This window comes from Acipenser ruthenus, chromosome 22, assembly GCF_902713425.1.
Source record: "Acipenser ruthenus chromosome 22, fAciRut3.2 maternal haplotype, whole genome shotgun sequence".
In the NCBI taxonomy this organism is placed as follows: domain Eukaryota; kingdom Metazoa; phylum Chordata; class Actinopteri; order Acipenseriformes; family Acipenseridae; genus Acipenser; species Acipenser ruthenus.
Window position 1 is genome coordinate 21,151,680 of NC_081210.1, and position 18,769 is coordinate 21,170,448.

An 18,769-nucleotide genomic window follows, 5' to 3' on the forward strand; every position below is an offset into this window, starting at 1 on the left:
CAGCATAAGTATAAGTTATGTCGTCAACAAATTGATGTGCATCCTTAATTAAAACATTTACATTCCTCATTCAGGTTTATTTATTTTAATTTACTTTATTATTTTTTTAAACATAATGCATTATCTATCTATCTATAATATATATATCTATCTATCTATCTTTATTTGAATATATCTGGAAATGATTTAGAGATATCTTCAAATGTTTAGAGATATCTATAAATGAATTTGAGATATCTATAAACGATAATTTGGCTTTCCATATCCTCAATGCCTTCTCAGTCGTGAGTCGTTGCATGTTTGTATAACTGCAAATACTTTTTAGCCAGATATGTTACTAATTAATCACGTAACAAGATACTGAGTTTTCCAATGCAAATTATGTGTTATGAAACGATCGAGGAACACGTTTCACAACAGGGTGGACCTCGGAATTTTAACCAATAGAAATCGGTCCGTAAAGATCACATGGTTCGTTCATTTATATAATGTCATGGGGTCAGACATAGGAGTCTTGCTTTACTGTATGTTTTAGATGCATGGTCTGATGACGTCCTGCAAGAATGTAGTGGTCTCAAAAAGTAGATAACATGGTGAAGGGATTTATTTGCACCGGGATGCAAGTTAAAAAGAGCTAGCTGAAAACGAACTGTTTCCATGCTTTGCAATGCAATGGACTACTAAAAAAAACTGAAACAAAGTTAAAATAGTGGACACCAACAAATACTTTGTTGTCACGAATGGAGGCTTCGTTTTTGTGAGAGGACAGACGCACCACGACTGGTTTTCACACAGTGTGGGTAGATAGCTGGAGAAACCGCGCAAGCTTCTTTGTTTTCTTACATAGACCGTTTATTCGCATACTCCTGTCTGCAAATGACATAAAGGTACCGACTCTATGGAAGCTTTCTCATCATTCGCTATACAGCTTAGACTTTAACAGTCATTTTTAAATGAAACCAAATGCACAATTGTTGTAACCTGTCGTGTCCAGTGATGAAAATGGAACTCCTCCTTTGTCCGAGTTGTCAGTGTCTTTTAAGCGAGTCCGTGACAGTTTCCTGTGGACATTCTTTCTGTAAAAGGTGCTTAGGAAAGACTTTACCTCCACAATGCCCAGTATGCAAAGAAATGTTAAAACTGTGGGATGTGAAAAGCGTAAGAAACAATGTTGTGCTTTTTGCTATCATGGAGAAATGCTTCCCTGAAGAGATAAAACTACAAAAAATCAAGTGTAATTTACGAGAGCGCCTTCAAAACCGTGAATATAACCAAGCGCTTCAAATTGCCAACGAAGGGATGCAGCTTGGTAAGAACTGAATCATGCATATATATTATATATAATGGTGACAGATTATGTAACGCGAAGGTGTACGATGCCAAAAACAGACATTGTATAACACAAGGAAGTGTACACTGCGCACCCGGTTGTGTAATTTGCTGTGCTGTACAGTGCAGTGCAATGCATGGGAAGGCTCTTCGTTTGCCAAAGCACATAAGCCGTTTGTTATTTATCTGCCACTCGTGCAGTATTATAAGGTTAACCTATTTGTCGTTAGATAACATAATTGTTTCGGTAGTTTTGCATTTGCATATACTATCAAAACTGTTATAATCAAGACATACAAAATGAAACTACAACTGAATAGAAATAAATCTAAATAAATCAAGCAAATCGGGGGAAGTCAAAAACGCATGCACCTTGAAGATCCATTACGTTAGCTTAAATTCGCATCGTCATCACTTCTGCGTGTGACAATCTTTCTTGAGCGTTTGCACGCTTAAAAAAAAAAAATAGAAATGTGATACCATGTTGCTGAGCGCTTATTATAGGACCAGAGGCATACCTTTCAATTCAACCGTCCATGTAATGGTGGCTAATATGTTGCCAATACTTAATGTTCCCTAGATTGTAGAACACGTTGCAAAAGTTAGGTTATACAAAGTGGTGTCTTTATTATGAAATCACGTAACTGTTTATGATTAAAACATGCATGTTTATTACACATACACCGTTTGTATTGTATGTAGGCTTATCACACCACTGTTAAATACATTTAACCCAAAAGGCTTTCATTAGTCATCACACACATAGTTTCTATCTCTTCAACACACAACATTACAGCAGCGTTTACATAAGACTTCTCAATTATTTATTTTACTTATAGTGAATGTTGCGGTAAAGCGATCAGAAACCACCAAAAAGTTGTGGCAGACCATTTGGCTAATTGCACTGATCAAGGTATCTCAACAAACCTTCATGTCTGATCAATGAAAGTGTTTTAGATGTGCTCTATACATGCAAAGAGAAAAGTTTCTTTCAGCTGGGAGGGTTTAGTGTACCAATATGAACTCTGAGATACTGCCAGTGCGACATGAGGAGTACATCTCAAATCATGCTTCACTAACTGATACCTGGTGCAAGGAAACAAGACAATGACAACCTTGAGGCCAAAATTCAATAAACCTTTATCCTGGGGAAAAACAAACATTTTTCTTAAGATAATTTCATGTAAATCAACCAGAAAATGGAGAGCAATATGTATTATAAAACCAAAACCAAAATATGTTCTTCTGTTACAGGGGTAGCAAGTCACGGTTATTAACAAGTAGCTATTTTCATGAAACCTACTTGTTAAATTTTAATTTAACATTGATGACATGATAAAGATGCAGAGCCTCTTTTTATAGTTATATAGATATTTAAAATGGTAAGAGTAAATATAAAAATGTAAAATATCTGTTCTTTGCATTTGGGGGGAAAATTGAACAGCAGCTTCAATAAAAACAGAATAATTGTCACTGTTCATTGTCGAAACTTCTACGGAGCCTAGTGTGAAAATATCTCAATTTCAATATGAGATGGACAGGGGTGCTGGTCATTTCTTGTATAACTTATTCTCGTATTACATGTTATGCAAACAAATTTTTCTGGAAGAGCCAGCGAAGCGAGTAATGCATATGTATCTAGTGTTTTTCTTCAAGCATCCTGTCAACACCTCATTCTTTGCAGATCCAGTTGCGTAAGTAACCAGCTGATGTTAAGGACTAATTGGATGCAGCCTGTTACTTCCAGGAATGGCTCTAATGAAAGTGCCTTTGGAATCGTTACCAACAGCAGACTTGGAGAACTGCAGTTTTATTAATAGACTGTTACATCACGTTATGTTAAATAGATTTAGTTTGTCAAGCTTCCCTTTCAGTCAGTTGTTTGTTTTAAAGAAATGCAGCCATGACCAGAGTGTTATGTGCACAGGGTTTTGACATCAATGGCGTGCAGTCCCCAGATGGGACCCAGTGTACCAGGCTGGCTGGTAAATGATTATGGGAGGGACATGAACCAGTGCCTCACTGGCTGACATGTTGTCAGTCAACCAGGTAATCCAGAAGGATTTAAACCGTATACAGAACCTGGGTAAAAAGTGGCACATTTTAATGTTAACAAATGTAAAGTGTAACTCAGTGGTCACAAAACTGTAGTATACCAAATCACTTGTATACAGAACTGGACCCAAAAGAAAGACCTTGGTGTCATCATGGTCTCATTGCTGTGAGCAACCAGACAGTGTGGGAGAGTCATGATTGCGGTGTCTGCTTTCTGAGTGCTTTTCCAAACCTATGTTTTGCATTACTACAGCACCTCATGATTTCAGACTACGAAGCTCAAGAGCTGAGGCCTACTTGGGACTACAGCAGTTTAATGAAGCTCTGGAGGATTTTGAAGCTATGTGCCAAACAAGACCTTTGTGGACCGAGGTAAGGAAACCTACGATGCAATACAATGTAATGTATTTTAAGGCAGCAAAGAGAGAAAGTAAGCTTACAGTCTTCTGAATTGTGTAGCTGGACTTTCTTTTCTTCAGTTCTGTCTTCGGCCACTCTGATGGAGATGTATTGCCAAGTGTCTCTAATTGAAATTGTCCGCTATGATTCGAGCTGATTAGTACATCATAATTGGCCTGTTTTGTAGAATTACTTGAAAATCTAATTAAGTAAAAAAAAAAAAAAAAAAAGCATTTTTATCAACATCGGGGAAGAGCCGTTAGTTGTTCATGGTTTTGATTGAAGTTAAAAGCAAGCAAGTGAGTGGTTAATCCAGCTGTTTGCAGTGTATCCCCTTAGCTGTGACACCTGTGCATCTGCAAGCTCACAACTGTTTGAAAATATGAACTGCATGACCGTTTAATAAACTCAGAACAAACTTTCCTCCTGAAACCGTTTAATCTAAATCTTGCTGAATTACTTGGAAACCACATTTATCCCACAGTCTTGTATAAATATGTTGCCCCTCACATGATTGATGAATGTGTTAAGCAAATAAGTAAGGTATTTTTTAATATACAAAAGATGCATTGTTGCAAGCCAGTTTCAGCCACAATGGGAAAGATCTATACAGAGCAGATGACAGGCACAGGAATAGCCATGTATTCCTACTGAAAAAGAGAAACATCTTGCAGACTTGGCACAGAATAGGTGCCAGTGTGCCATCCTAGCTCTCCATGATGACCCTACCGAACTTTATAACTTTACATTTCTGCGCCAAATTTGCAATCAATGACTTATTTTTACCTTGAGATTTTAAAGATGCAATGCCCTTTCAGGTGTTGCCTTACCTTTTTATGATGCGTGCAATCAGTCATTCCAAGCTATTCCATTGAAATAACTTCAAATATGGTAGTTTTGTCTTTGTGTGTAAGTTGATGTGACTATGATCTGCTCTTCAGTTATGTTTTCCTATCATAGACATGCAAAGTAAAATGCAAAAAAGATAGGATAATAATAATAATAATAATAATAATAATAATAATAATAATAATAATAATAATAATAATAATAATAATAATAGCAATTGAGCTACTTGCTTTTTAAGGGTTTCTATATCATAATCTCACATTTGTGAGATCTGTACGCAAATTGAGTTGAGCTCTTGGTAGCATGTGACCACCTGTCATTTTGAATTGTGAATCTACAAATTCTCTGTAAGCACAACTGTATCGTACTGGTTGGTTCCAGGGATTCTTTAGAAAAGGAAAAATATTCATGGAGATGGGCAGAAACACAGATGCCTTGCTCCAGTATCACCGTTGTCTCACACTTGACCCAGAGTTTACAGCTGCCAGGGAAGAGATACAGAAGGTAAGACTGCTTCCATGCTGTAAGCTGTACTGTAGCAGCACTTTTATCTACACAGGCCCTTTATTTTAGTCCACAGACTTCAGCTCTGAAAACGGTGCTTAACATTTTGTGATAAAAGCCCAAAGTTGTTTATAGTGGTTAGTGCTGTGCTATGTGATAATGTACATGACCTGTCAGTTTATAGTACTACCTGTTAGAAGTGAACAGCATGTTTATTTTCAGATTTTACAAGGACATGCTCTGCCCCTCCCTGACACTGTGGAAGGCTTGCTCAGCGCTGTGTCTGTATACACTACACCAATGAAAAGAGACAACATACTGGTAAGGACAAGTTACAGCTCTTAGTGGTGCATTACATCACTAATGCACTTTAGGGTATAACCCATTTAATGACATTATTCTGTTGAGCTTCCAGACACAGGACAACATACATTCAACACGCTAGGCTTTCCCAACTAGAGGACCGCGGTCCAGATCCAGACCCTGAAGCAATTTGTTCTGGACCCCACGTGTATCTGCCATTTGTCTGGCCTTTTAGTTATTAGTCTGAAGTTTACCCACAACACACAGATAAAGCCGATAGTTTAAGACGGGGCACTTTCTAAGCACTGACAACGTTTGTTTTGCTTTTTACTGGTGCAGCTAAAGATTAGTTGTTGGTGTGGCTAAAGATTAGAGTTGTCGTGTGCACGTCGCAAACAATGTCCAGACACAATGGATGCCAAAGACATAAACACTGCAGCCAGATGGCAGTGTGGTTAGCTGTGTGTTGATGTATGTTCATGGACCTCGGAGGGAGGAGCATATGAGGTAAGTGGACCTTCATTGAATAATGTTGGGAACCCCTGCGCTACAGCATTCATAACGGTAACAAGCATGTGAAATGTTCAATGCCTGATTGAATGTTGCTATAGGCAGGGACATATTGCTGTGCTATATTTAGTTATTGAATGAAGTTGATAATTATGAGAAATTACAGAATCCAGCAAATAAGTAATAATAAAAATTAAAACACCTGATACTGGGGAGTGATGAGACACCTTTAGTGGGGCATCGTGATACGGGAATCTGCTAGCGGCAGTGCAAGCCAGATGTTAAATATACCTCCTTACCTGGATACAAAGACACACAAGGGTGGGGAATTAAACATCTGGAACAAAATGTCCTGTATGTTTGAATCTCCAGATATAAACAATATATACAATGAATGCAGTGCTTGCCGTCCGACAATGTCCCTATATTCATTCAGAATGCACAGTCATTTTCTTCTAGCACCAGTGACCAATAGCTTTGTGTCTCTTTGAGGGCGAGCTCAGTGCATGCCATTGCTCAGCCTTGCTGCGCAGAGCACAGTGGCAATGGATCCTTAGTGTGTCACTCAGAGACTTTTTAATAGTGGTGTGAAGAGAAGTTGGCAAGGTGTAACTCCTGTTTTTAAATGGGCAGTTCAGAATTATGGACAGCCAGACCACATATGAAAAGACCATTGTGCTATTAAACTAGACACTGGTTTAGCAGAGTTGTTAAAGTAAAGTAACTTGTTTTAACTTTATCCAAATAGCATTCCAGTGCTAATAAAGAGGATTGCCAGCCTGTGTCTTCATGGCCAGTGAGTGAGGAGACACAGGGTCAGCAGATGCAAGAGGAAATGGAGCAGGAAGCTGCCGGTATGTACAGCTTTTTCATTATGTCCACAATGTGCCTCGACATTGACTTGACAATGATTTGATATAATGATAATCACACCCGTAAAGGCTTTTTATGAGTCACAATTTTCCCTTCTATAATGCAGCTAGCCAATCACACTGGTTATTCAAACCCCTCAGTTGCATAATCAAATGTATATATTCCTTGTTTCTCATTTGCTATAGCAACAAAAGGTAAATGCTATAATGAAAATTTTCAGTCAGCGAAGCGATTAAACATTTGTATTGTAGAATAAAAACAGTTGCTTGTATAACAACATTTTGCTTGCTTTTTGGCACTTGAAGCTGCCTTGAAACTGATTGACAGCTATCCGACAGCATAGAGCAGTGCTGCCCAAACACGGCCCTGGAGAGCCCCTATCCAGTAAGTTTTGTAGGTCACCGTAAATCGCTAATTTCTAAAGACTGGGAACACATGGAAGTTATTGATCAATTAAGCAAATAACTTGTTCAATTAAGGGAACTCTGGTCATTGGGCCAGTTTACATGTTGGGGAAAAATGTCATGACTTGTTTACTGTCATGACTTATTTAAGGTGGTACGGTCTGGATTACAATTTTACTTAGTTTTGGTTTATGTTTAGTTTATGTTTGAATACAAATGTAATATATTATACAAAAATCAAATACAACATGAAGTTTCAAAGCAGGCATTTTTAAATTAAAGAAACCAAAATGAGCTAAAATTATAATTCAGCCGTACCACCTTAAATAAGTCATGACAGTAGACAGATAAGTCATGACATTGTCCCAGTATGTAATCTAGGCCATTGAGGGCTGAAAAGGGTAGTTCATTTTTTATACCAAATGATCTCTAAATGACTTCATTTAATAAATCGCCTGCTTAATTGATCACAATGAAATTGTTCCAGGTGTTAAGAAATTGATGATTTAAAGGTTACCTATAAAACCTGCTGGATAGCGGCTCTTCAGGACTGAGTTTGGGCAGCACTGGCATAGAGAAATGAGTAGGCTGCAGTTTGCCAGGCCCCTGTTTGAGGCCAAAAATGAGTTGGAGGAAGTAAACTCAAAGCATAGCACTGACTGTAGGTTAAAATATACCTGGCATGATTGCTGTTGGTAGCTGCCACTGATTGAAGGCGGGTGTTGCCTCCTTATCCAGTGTCTGCTTGACCTTTGGTGCTGGTTACACAGATTTCCCTGTCAATCAAATGATCATATTAGAAGGTGTATTTAGTTTCCTGTCTGAAACCTTGCATAGCTTCACAATCAATGGCAACGAAGCACTACATTAAGATAATGAAACATGTATGTAGGTGTAACCCAGGTTTCATAAGCTGGTAATTGACTTTAATAGTGTTCTGTACCAAAAGGGTTTGTACTCATTGAAGGTTGGGCAGAATGCAGCAATTCAGATTTTAGTTTTGCAAAATAAACATAAAGGTTTAGGTAAGTTTGGCAACTTATTGTGAATTGACTTTGCGTTGTTAAGTCATTGTTTTATGTTCTTCTCTTTGCGTCGCCTTTGCAATGTAAACAAAAAATAAGCCCTTATCTCCCGACAAGGGTGTCAATCCAACTTCCTGTGCTTGCTATGAGCAAGTTAAGCACAGCTCCTCTTAAAGGTTAAGATTTATCACATTATCACATGTTAATCCAACCGCCTGTCGCGCGTTGCAGCTTTATTATACACTTCCTTGGTATAGCAAACAACTAGTGCCTGGTCACAGGCATTCAGTATCACATTATAGAATATTTAAAGCACTTTGAATATTCAGTCATCAACTCAGAGATGCAAGTACAGAGCAAACATATCTATAGTTAGGATTACTAAATACTACTGAAAATACTATAGCAACAAAGATTTGCTAAACATCTAAATGGTTATGAATTAAGAATTGCCAGTACCAGTGTCTGTGTTTAGAAGTTGAAAAATGCAGCTATTTGGTACCAGTTACATGGCAAGGAAGAGGTATGTCATCATATTCTTATCATAATGTTTGATTGTTTGTTTTATTTTTTGATTTAGATACAAAGGACAAAGCAGGAGGCAGTTCCCAACAGCAAGACTCCCCTCTCAATGTTCTGAGCATGTCTGACTTTGAATGCCCGCTTTGCATTAGGTAAGGACTCCTTGCTCGCGATGAAATATGTCTCCATCAAACCTGTCGGCTTGCATGTGCTGTGCCTTTAATTCCAAAGTGTTCACTCTGCGCAGGGAAATTATTTTACTTGCAAATTTGTGACTCGTGTAGTGTATTTAAAAATGTGACTTCTAGTCTGTTAAGATGATATCGTGGGTGGGTAGTCGCTCTGAATATTTAAGTATCTTTCCTTCACTGGTTTTGTTCACTCATTCCTTCTTTTCAAATTTGACTTCCACAAACTACAAATGCCTGAGGTCATCTAGTGGCCCAATGTTGTATTTGCATGGTTTTATATGTTTGAGTTAAGTAGCATTAATTTTTTTTCTGTTTTTATTTTAAATATATATTTTTTATGTAGTAATTTGTTACAGAACATAAAGCAGGTTATTAAAAACAAAAATAAATATTCAAAGTTGAGTTGTTCAGTTCAATACAAGACATCTTTACTTAAATGATTTTGTAAAAACAAAGTCTCAAAGATTCTCTGGTATGTCTAATAATTACCACAAAGGCATGGTCATCCAAGCTAAAATAGGTCTTTGATGCCTTGTGGTCTTAACTGGTATGTTTTTCTGACTCCTTTTCAGGTTTTGTAGGTTGCAGAAAGCCTGTATAGCTCCCTGTTATCAACAGGCTGCAGGCTAAATCTGTAACTGTAGACGTTAGTTTAGCACAACAGAACACAAGGAACGGGTTTAACAGGTCCTTTTTGAAAGCGCTTTAGAAGTAGTCTTAAGTTGTTTTTTGTTTTAGAATTGTATTAGAGTTTTTCCTACCTGAAAATAAACTTTGAGAATCCTGCCTAAGGTGCTGAGCCCCACACAAGCCCCAGTTCTGGTATTTGCAGATCAAACATGAGGTTGTTTTATGAGAAACTTTTTGGCGTGGGGGCATGCCATATAAAACATATTACTTTTTTAGGTTGTTTTTTCAACCAGTCACGACCCCCTGCGGACACACTTTCTGCAAGAACTGTCTGGAACGAAGCCTGGACCACAACCTGCGCTGCCCGCTCTGCAAACAGAATCTCCACCAGGTAGGACTGCCTACATAGCACGGAATCTACACAAACGTTTCACAGGGAAGTGCTCCAGTTATACTATCCCTGCTGGGGATTACTGTCTACAAAGCTGCAAATACATGTGCCCTGTGAGCCAAACCCACCTTCTGCTGGTGGTGCTCCTTGTAAGGGCAGGGTTCCCGGAGCTGGTGTGCACACTCTGGCTCGCGTTTATGTGCCAAAACTGGAATACCTTGCTGAAAACAACACCGCACCAAACAATTAAGGGTTATTTTGAGACTGAATAGTGTTATAAATCCCCAAATCATCAGTTTAATAATGCCCACCACCCACGAGAGTCATTTATGTAAAGTGTGTACCAGGTGATGGTGTTCTCTATGCAGAGAAAATGGGTCCCAACTAGGGGTGGGACGGTAAAGCGGTTTGACGGTATATCATGGTTTAAGATTATGAAACTATCAGAAAAAGTAGTGTGGAGTAGTGGTTAGGGCTCTGGACTCTTGACCGGAGGGTTGTGGGTTCAATCCCAGCTGGGGGACACTGCTGCTCTACCCTTGAGTAAGGTACTTTACCTAGATTGCTGCAGTAAAAACCCAACTGTATAAATGGGTAATTGTATGTAAACATAATGTGATATCTTGTAACAATTGTAAGTCACCCTGGATAAGGGCGTCTGCTAAGAAATAAATAATAATAAAAATACTAACACACGCATTCAGGTAAAAGGAAACAATGCATACATTTAAATTGAAATGTTAATGAAGACAGGATTTTGTCATGCAAGACTGTCCTCATTAAAAAATATATTGCAACATGTTGCTTTCAAATCGACAAAGCTGATAACCACATATACATTTATAAAAGAATACTCTTTTTGTTTGTTTATATTATTGACTTCCATGAACCCATAGCCCTAACTAAGTAAAAAAGAGGTTTCAGTTTTATGAAAGTACTCTTGCACAAGAACAAATCTTGAGTGTGTTGCTAATTTGGAATTCTGTTTTGGATATTAATAGGTCAGAATTGCTGAGAGAAACTGTCATGGTGTACAATAAAGTACAGATTATTAACCACAGATTTGTGTTTATTTGCACTTTTGTTTGTTTTAAACTTTTCTTTAAAAAAAAAAAAGAAAAGTTAATACTGTGATATTATGATAACCGTAAGGTCATACCGCCCCACCCCTATCCCAGCAACCCCCATATAGCAACATGGTGTGTGGTCACCACAGACACTATCAACACAGGCATGGTGTAGATTCTAATATTTTGGTACTCTGTAACAAGTGAAAAAGCAAAAAAAAAATCTTTTGAAATATTCTTTTCACAGTTCTTAAAAAACAGAAAATACAATCGCACGTTCCTGCTGGAGGAGATCATGTTCAAACTATTTCCCAGTCAGCTTGAAGAGAGAAAACAAGTACATGATTCGGAAATGGCAGAACTCTCAAAGTAAGTACCCCTCTCCTCTCACTCCTCTCTCCACTGAGGAGCAATGGCATCACTTTCTAACAGGCACAGTAAAGGAGGGGGGGGAGGGGGGTAACAATGATACAATTTCTGATTGCCATTTAATAATAAATACAAAGCAAATATATTTATCATTGTAATGCTATTAAAACTACATGCTATTAATCTTAATTGTATTAACTATGACATTAAAATGGACATCTAATTTCCTTTTTTTTTTAAAATGACTTTGCAGCAAGCATTCAATTAGGTAATGTTAGGTAATGCAAGGCAGTGTTAGACTTTCCCTGATGAGGGGGCTTTGGGGGGGGGGGGGGCAGAACACAAAATTGTGGGGGCAACACCCCATTTTGTGTGGCACGCATAACATACATTCGAATCATTATCGGGAGTGGACCAGGGTGAACAGCTAACATTTAAACGCGTTCTGTATGTATTTTACCCTCAAAGGTTAACAAGAAAGTTCAATTGTAATCGATTTTCTTAAAACCAGCATACACAGGAACATCTTGTATGTAAACAGGGACTGGGATTGTTCAACACAGGCAAGCCGTCGCTGTGACGGTTTTCCCCGGTCCGCGCTGTGGTGGGACGGGGGGTGTGAACTAAAAAGAAAATTCATAATACGTGTCCTTTCTGTGTCTCTTGTTTTCTGTTGATGCTGTCGACGGGAAAATATCAACATTTCATGATCACCATATTGGTTTAAAAGCAGATATAACTTCGATGACAAAATACTTTGAAAATGTCACCAATAACAAAATTTAAGCTAGTTGTAGGTACAAGTGAAAACTATAACCTGATCCTTTCTCCATGTAACCTGAGACTTAAATAATTATATTAAACTGTAAAAAAAAAAAAGAAAATCACTGTTGGGTTCTGGAGTGTACTGATGCGAATGGGAATGAATGTGCATACCGAGTGTGTTACCAAACTAAAGTTTATGGCGACTTGCCAATAAATATCACTTGTAAGGGGACACAGATTCCCTGTAGATAGCGGCGACCTTTCAACCCTGCGTATCTGCAACTAGCATTTGTATTGAACGACAAATGACATTGTTTTATATATAAAATCAGACACTTTTGCATAAGAATGAATGACAGATTTTCCTAAAAGTTTGACTGTTTATGATTTTATATATAAAACAATGAAAAAAGTTGAATAACAGTTAAGCATTTTCTTTGTAATGGTTTAATTTACATCCATAATGGTAGACAACATTATAAAAGACAAAACACATGTATCACTTCTGCTCGTTTAACTTCAATATAGAAATGGGTTTTGATGGATTTCTCTTGCAGTTTAATGAAAGATATCCCCATCTTTGTGTGCACCATGGCCTACCCTGGCGTGCCATGCCCGCTCCACGTATTTGAACCGCGGTACCGCCTGATGATGCGCAGGTGTATGGAGACGGGCACGAAGAAGTTTGGAATGTGCACCTATGAGCACGGAAAAGGGTGAGTCAGATACATCAAGACTAAAGAGAGGTTGAGGGACATTACTGTCAGGAGTCTTGGGGAAATGTCATGTTAGGATCCCTAGTTTTGTGGGTTTCTGTTGCAAACGTAATGTTATTTAACATAGTTTTGTAACGGATCACTGTCTAACAGATCATTGGTCTAGGATCAGTTTGCTCTTTGTCATGTTGGCTAATCCCAACAGATGCATTGACCTTTCATCCCTTCCTAGTGTTCACATACACAAGTAATTAAATGTCCATTCAAAATGTAAGGGGAAAACTAACAACAAAAATAGTGTTTGTTCAATGACTAACTTCCAGATAAAGTTCCCTTATGTGTATTTTTAAATTCCTCACACTCTTTTTCTCAATTATCACAAACAAAACTAACCATATTTTGACTCAAAATAGTCATTGCAAAACCAGCTGGGAAGACACAAAACATGCCAAAAAAACCATTTGACTTCAAAAGGCTTCAAATTTCAGTGAACATCTTTGGGTGGACAAGTCTCCTCTTGTGGTTTGATCCATGTCCCGGAAATCTATGTTCCTGGTATTTTAGATCCCATACATTTTCCCAGTAAGACCCTTCTGACTGAGGTCTCAGTCTTAACCTCTTAGTTTTCCAGAAAGCTTGCATTATTTTAATTTTACAGTGATTTACTTTGAGCCACAAGCACTCTCCCCAAACACAAACTTCAACCCCTTTATCCCAGCAGCTCACCTTAATCGATTCACCTGGACAACCTGTTGGGATTCTCTTAAAGGAACAGACCCCTTTATTAAAACAGGGATGTTGCAATTTTTGGCAATGAATAGCATTATACTTTCTGCAGAGACCTTTGTTCTGTGTTTCTCGCAGGTTTGCAGATTACGGCTGCATGTTGGAGATTCTGGGTCTTGACGTGCTTCCGGACGGCAGGTCCTATGTTGATTGCATTGGAAGGAGCCGTTTCCGGGTGTTGAAACGCAGCCATAGAGACGGCTACCACACAGCGGATATAGAATACCTGGAGGATCAAAAAGTAAGAGGACCACATGTATTGGGAAAAGTGCATTGCAGAGCAGTTTAACAAGATCACTAAACTGCCAGGTTCATCAAGACAGTAACCACTCATTAGCTAATGTGAAATGGCTTAAATATGGAGGTGGGTCATTCTGTGTGTTTTCTAACTGCCTCCTGTCTTGGGTTAGAGCAGATACCCAGTAACCCGTACCGTTTATATGCTGCCAATCATTCTGTCTCGTTTCATTGCTGGCATGCCTAGTATTATCAACCCTGTAACCCGAGGATAAACGTGAATGTTATCGTTCTGCACAGTCCGAGAAAGAAAGAAACTCTGTGCCTTTTAGGTTCATGGGTGTATAGCAGTCCCTAAATAGGCTAGTTGAAGCTGAATCTGAATTCTTTAAAATGGTAGCACCATGTTTTTAAAACATGGTTTTATTAGACAATAAAATAAATTAAAGTATGGTAATGTACAGTAGTTTTCATTTCAAAACCTTGTTTAAGTCTTGCCCTTTTAAATACACTTCAATAGAAATGGCTTTTTTACTGGTACGTGGCTCGCATCCTGTATGTTCTTCAGGGTCCTATGGTGTTGTATTTTAGCATTACACAATGCGTGGTGGTCAAATTTTGGCTCATGGTGTAAATGTGCATATATTTAGTTACTGTATATACTTAGAACTGATAATTCCGTTTTATAAAAATGGGTATGGAAATTTCTTAGCAAATGACTGCACAACTTAAAGTAATATCTTAAGTACCACGTACAGGCGTTTGTTATTCTGCAGCTCACACATCAATAGAGTAATCTTCAATACTCACATTGCATTTGACCTTTCTCGTAATTATGCTTATGCATAATAATAATACAAGTAATAATTTCATAAGCAAGGCATTGCTCAGGGAAACTTCCAACAAGCTTGCGTGTTATATTTCAATCCCAGTTTCGAGTTCTTATATTTGAGCCCCCAATTCCACATTTGAATTCCAAACTGAGGGGCTGACCTTTTTGTGAAAGGATTAAATTGTGAATAATGAAGAACTGTGGGCTAGGAATGCCCAGTAAAGAAATGGTGAAACCAAGGTTTACTAATGTCCTGTTGTGTTAAATAACCAGTGGCCATGTCTGCCAGGCCCGTTCCTCAGTGATCCAGAGGACCAGCAAGCACCGCTGCTTCGGGATCCACCTTCCTCTCTCTTGTTTCCTCTGGTGTAGGTGGAAGGAGCAGATTTGGAGGTTCTGAAGTGTTTACATGACAGCGTGTTCCAGCAGGCTCATGACTGGTTCCACAGACTGACAGGCAGGATCCAGGGACAGATCAGTATGCAGCATGGCCTGATGCCTGACAAAGAGGAGGACATACAGGTGACACAGTCGTTAATAAAGTCCTCGTCAACTAGCTTTTCAGTGATAACCAAGGTTACAGCTTAGCAACAGCATAGCAGTAGTATAGCTGGTCCCCTCGGCTCAGCTTTTTTTAGTTTGGTAATATGCAGGTTTCTTAATTACCTTTAGAAAGTTTGAACCAAGGCTTGTTTGTACCCCCATCACTTCCTGTGCTCCATTCCCCATCACTTCCACTCTGCCTGTTAGTCTGACACATTGACAAGCAAAAAATGGACCTTAAAAAAAATAAAAAAATAAGAGTTTGTATACTGTTGAAATTGTTCTAGACTGTTAAAGAGGCTGACATCAGTCCAGGTCAGTGGTGGTCAATACGTGGATCGCAAAAGATTTTTGGTGGATCTCGGGACAAATTAGAAAAGGTATTAACATATAAGCATACAACTGTTTTTGTTACGGCTGATGGGGGAGAGCCGTCTGTCGTCCAGTAGCATAGATAGAAATATCCCAAGTTTCTGCATGTGAGACTAAAGAAATGCTTGTGCGAACGTACATTTTAATTTAGGCGCACATCTGTGACTAGAAAATCCTAAAGGTTGACTATAAAAAAATAAATGTTATAATTTAAAAAAAAAAAAATTAGGTGGATCTAGACTCTTGTCGCTCAATTGTAATGTACTATGGGAATGTAGTTTTGGTGTCCACTGCCCACTGTTCTCACACATTAAAAACTACAAATCTCATACCCTGCCAATTTCACTGCTTTATCAGTGCAATGGCTACTCGTTTCCAGACAGTTTGAAAACTTGTCAAACCAAGATGAGGAAATAACAAATTATGTTCATGTGATTGGAGAGGTTTCAAACAAAAGAAAACCTCCATGAACAAAATTCAGATATGATGGCATCTTTACAGAAAATGAGCAATGAAGGTATGTCAGAAGATGAAAGCGAACTGGGAACTTCGAGAAGGGCTATGTTAGTTACAGCATGTTCGCAGTTGTAAGTAGAAAAAGAACATACATCTTCAGTGGCTAAAAGATTTTCCCTGGCTTAAGTTTGACAATGTTAAAAAAATACATGTTTTGCTCATTTTGTCAGGATGTCAGGAACTCATGGCAGGCAAGACTGCCTTTTTAACAGGGAGCCAGAAGTACAAATGTGAATATATGAACACAGTGCTTCAAAACAGCACGCAATGTGCAGAGAGGCATACATCCAGAAACGTCAGCCAGGCAATCCCACTACCATAAACAGGCAAGTAGCACATTCTGAGGAAGATGCTACCAGGCAGTTAAAAATCATTTAAGTTGGGTGAAAAAAGTTGTCCATTTATAATTTTATTCATGCAAAAGTATTAAACTGCACAAGTGTTATGTAAGAAAGGAAGGAAAAAAAGATTTGTAGATATTCAACAATAAATTTGAGCAGAATTGTGTGTTTTTTTTGTGCACTCCTAAATTTAATTTAGGCACACGTGACTAAAAAAAAAAGTTAGCATAGAGCTCTGCCTACACCACATTCTCAAGACTCTGGTAAGTTTTCTGTTTTATAACTACCTATGCGTAATATAAAAAATGCTTTGATTGCATGTTATTTATGTTTTGTTGTTCTGTTTTATTGTTGCTATCTTACGTATTGGACACTATTATATTAAATCCCGCTAATAATTGTTGGTCATTGCTAACTGGATCGCAGAGCCTGTTGAGATCCACCAAAATGTTTTGGTGTATTGGCCACCACTGGTCTAGATCATCTTCTTGAAAAGCATTCCTTAAATAACGTGTGCTGTGTTAATGGGGTTAAGAAGAGGTCAGGAAAGAAAATAAATGCTTTCTAAATATGTTTAATGTATTAGATCTAAGCCTTTAGATCTCTTGAGTAGGGTCTTCTTGTTCTCCTGCAGGCTTCCCCAGATGGTCCAGCCTGGTGTTGGTGGCTACTGTCGGTCCTGCAGTTAGACCCTGCCTACCAGACCACAGTCCTGTCCCTGACACTGCTCCTAGACAGACTGGGCCATCTCCGCAACGTCCTAGAATTCTTCTCACAGAACTAAGTCTTCATTTAAAATGGAGGATACAGTTGAGCCACTTTACACATTAATTACTTGCTTCAAGAATACTTGCTTTAATTTTTTCTAGAAGCCTTTGTTTTGGTATTATTATTATTATTATTATTATTATTATTATTATTATACTAGTCTAACACAACAGTGACCTTATCCACACCTACATCACCACCCTCGTCACAGCTGGCGCTGGGGGATTGTTAGTTAGTTCCCCATTTATTATCCTTAATGAAATATAACGCTTCTGTGCACAGAAGGGTTTAAAAGGGTTTCAGCACCTCTCCCAGGTTTCAGGGCTACCCACAGTGTATCACTGAAATGCTCAGAAGCCAGGACTCTGAGCAATCAGGTCCCTGTTAAATAGATTCTTCTATCCTCTGGCTGTATGAACAACTTTTAATTGTAAACCTAAAAACTCAAGTGAGATGTATGCATGCAGAGACAAGTGTGACCAGTTCAGAGCAGAGAAACCAGGTTGTTCAAATTCATGACACCAGGTCATTTTATTAGTATACCTAAATAAGGGGAGTTCTGAAATCCTAAAAAAAATATGACTTTAGTAGTGCTAACCAACTACATGGCTGTAGTTGTTTAGCACTACAGCCATGTAGTTGGTTAGCTTCACATCCAATAATAATCAAAGTTTCACTGGTGAAATATATTTAAACACTGGGGTGTAATGTTTTCTTTTCAGGGGGTGGTTTCTAATTTAAAGATATTTGTGCTAGTTTGCAGATCAGTAGTAAGTATGCTTTGTAACAGGATAAATGAGTTCACCAGGCTGACAAACCACAATCACATATGAAACACACCAGCATGTTGTAGAAATGGATAATGTTACTGGGCAATCTGAATTGTGTATTCATATATTTCTATGTCGACAACTTACATTGAAGCATTCTTAAAAAAAAAAAAAAAAAAAAAGAAAAAAAGTCAATTTCTTAAAGAAACTTCAGTTCTCATCAGTCTTTTTATTTGTGTTATTTAAGATTATCTGGTGTATGGCTGGACTGTTTATTTTTACTTTGTTTGCTTAAGAGATTATATATATATATATATATATATATATATATATATATATATATATATATATATATATATATATAAATAAATAAATTCCGTATTGTACCTGTAAATAATCACTTATTATAGCTAATAAAGTTATTTCAAATACAGTTCCGTCTGTTTGGTGATTTTTAAGCTTGTAAGGACAGGCTGGGCACGAACAAGCGACCTCGCAATTCCATAAATCTTGTGCAGTTCCATTTGTTTATATATATATATATATATATATATATATATATATATATATATATATATATATATATATATATATATATATATATAGCGCATTAAACTTGGTTAAAGAAATCTGTTTGCAGGTCATGCTTTCAGTTCGTGTTGTAACAGATATCCCGAGAGCAAGGCAAAGAAACTGAGAAGT

General features: G+C 37.9%; 1 protein-coding gene across 1 annotated transcript; it reads left to right on the forward strand.

Moving 5' to 3' along the window:
• The first annotated feature begins 491 nt into the window (after nucleotides 1–491).
• LOC117431632 (LON peptidase N-terminal domain and RING finger protein 1-like) lies at nucleotides 492–18,372 on the forward strand. Its single transcript, XM_034052799.3, has 12 exons — nucleotides 492–1,309; nucleotides 3,638–3,756; nucleotides 5,014–5,136; nucleotides 5,359–5,457; nucleotides 6,698–6,803; nucleotides 8,832–8,925; nucleotides 9,871–9,985; nucleotides 11,300–11,421; nucleotides 12,744–12,902; nucleotides 13,767–13,929; nucleotides 15,130–15,279; nucleotides 17,164–18,372. Exons 1-12 carry the CDS (start codon nucleotides 964–966, stop codon nucleotides 17,311–17,313), a joined length of 1,746 nt encoding a protein of 581 aa, XP_033908690.3. The 5' UTR covers nucleotides 492–963; the 3' UTR covers nucleotides 17,314–18,372.
• The last annotated feature ends 397 nt before the right edge of the window (nucleotides 18,373–18,769 follow it).

Coding starts and splice junctions, on each gene's coding strand:
- LOC117431632 (XM_034052799.3), top strand. CDS start 964: ATGCACAATTGTTGTAACCTGTCGTGTCCAGTGATGAAAATGGAACTC. Junction 3,757..5,013: donor CAAGACCTTTGTGGACCGAG/GTAAGGAAACCT, acceptor GGTTGGTTCCAG/GGATTCTTTAGAAAAGGAAA. Junction 12,903..13,766: donor ACCTATGAGCACGGAAAAGG/GTGAGTCAGATA, acceptor TGTTTCTCGCAG/GTTTGCAGATTACGGCTGCA.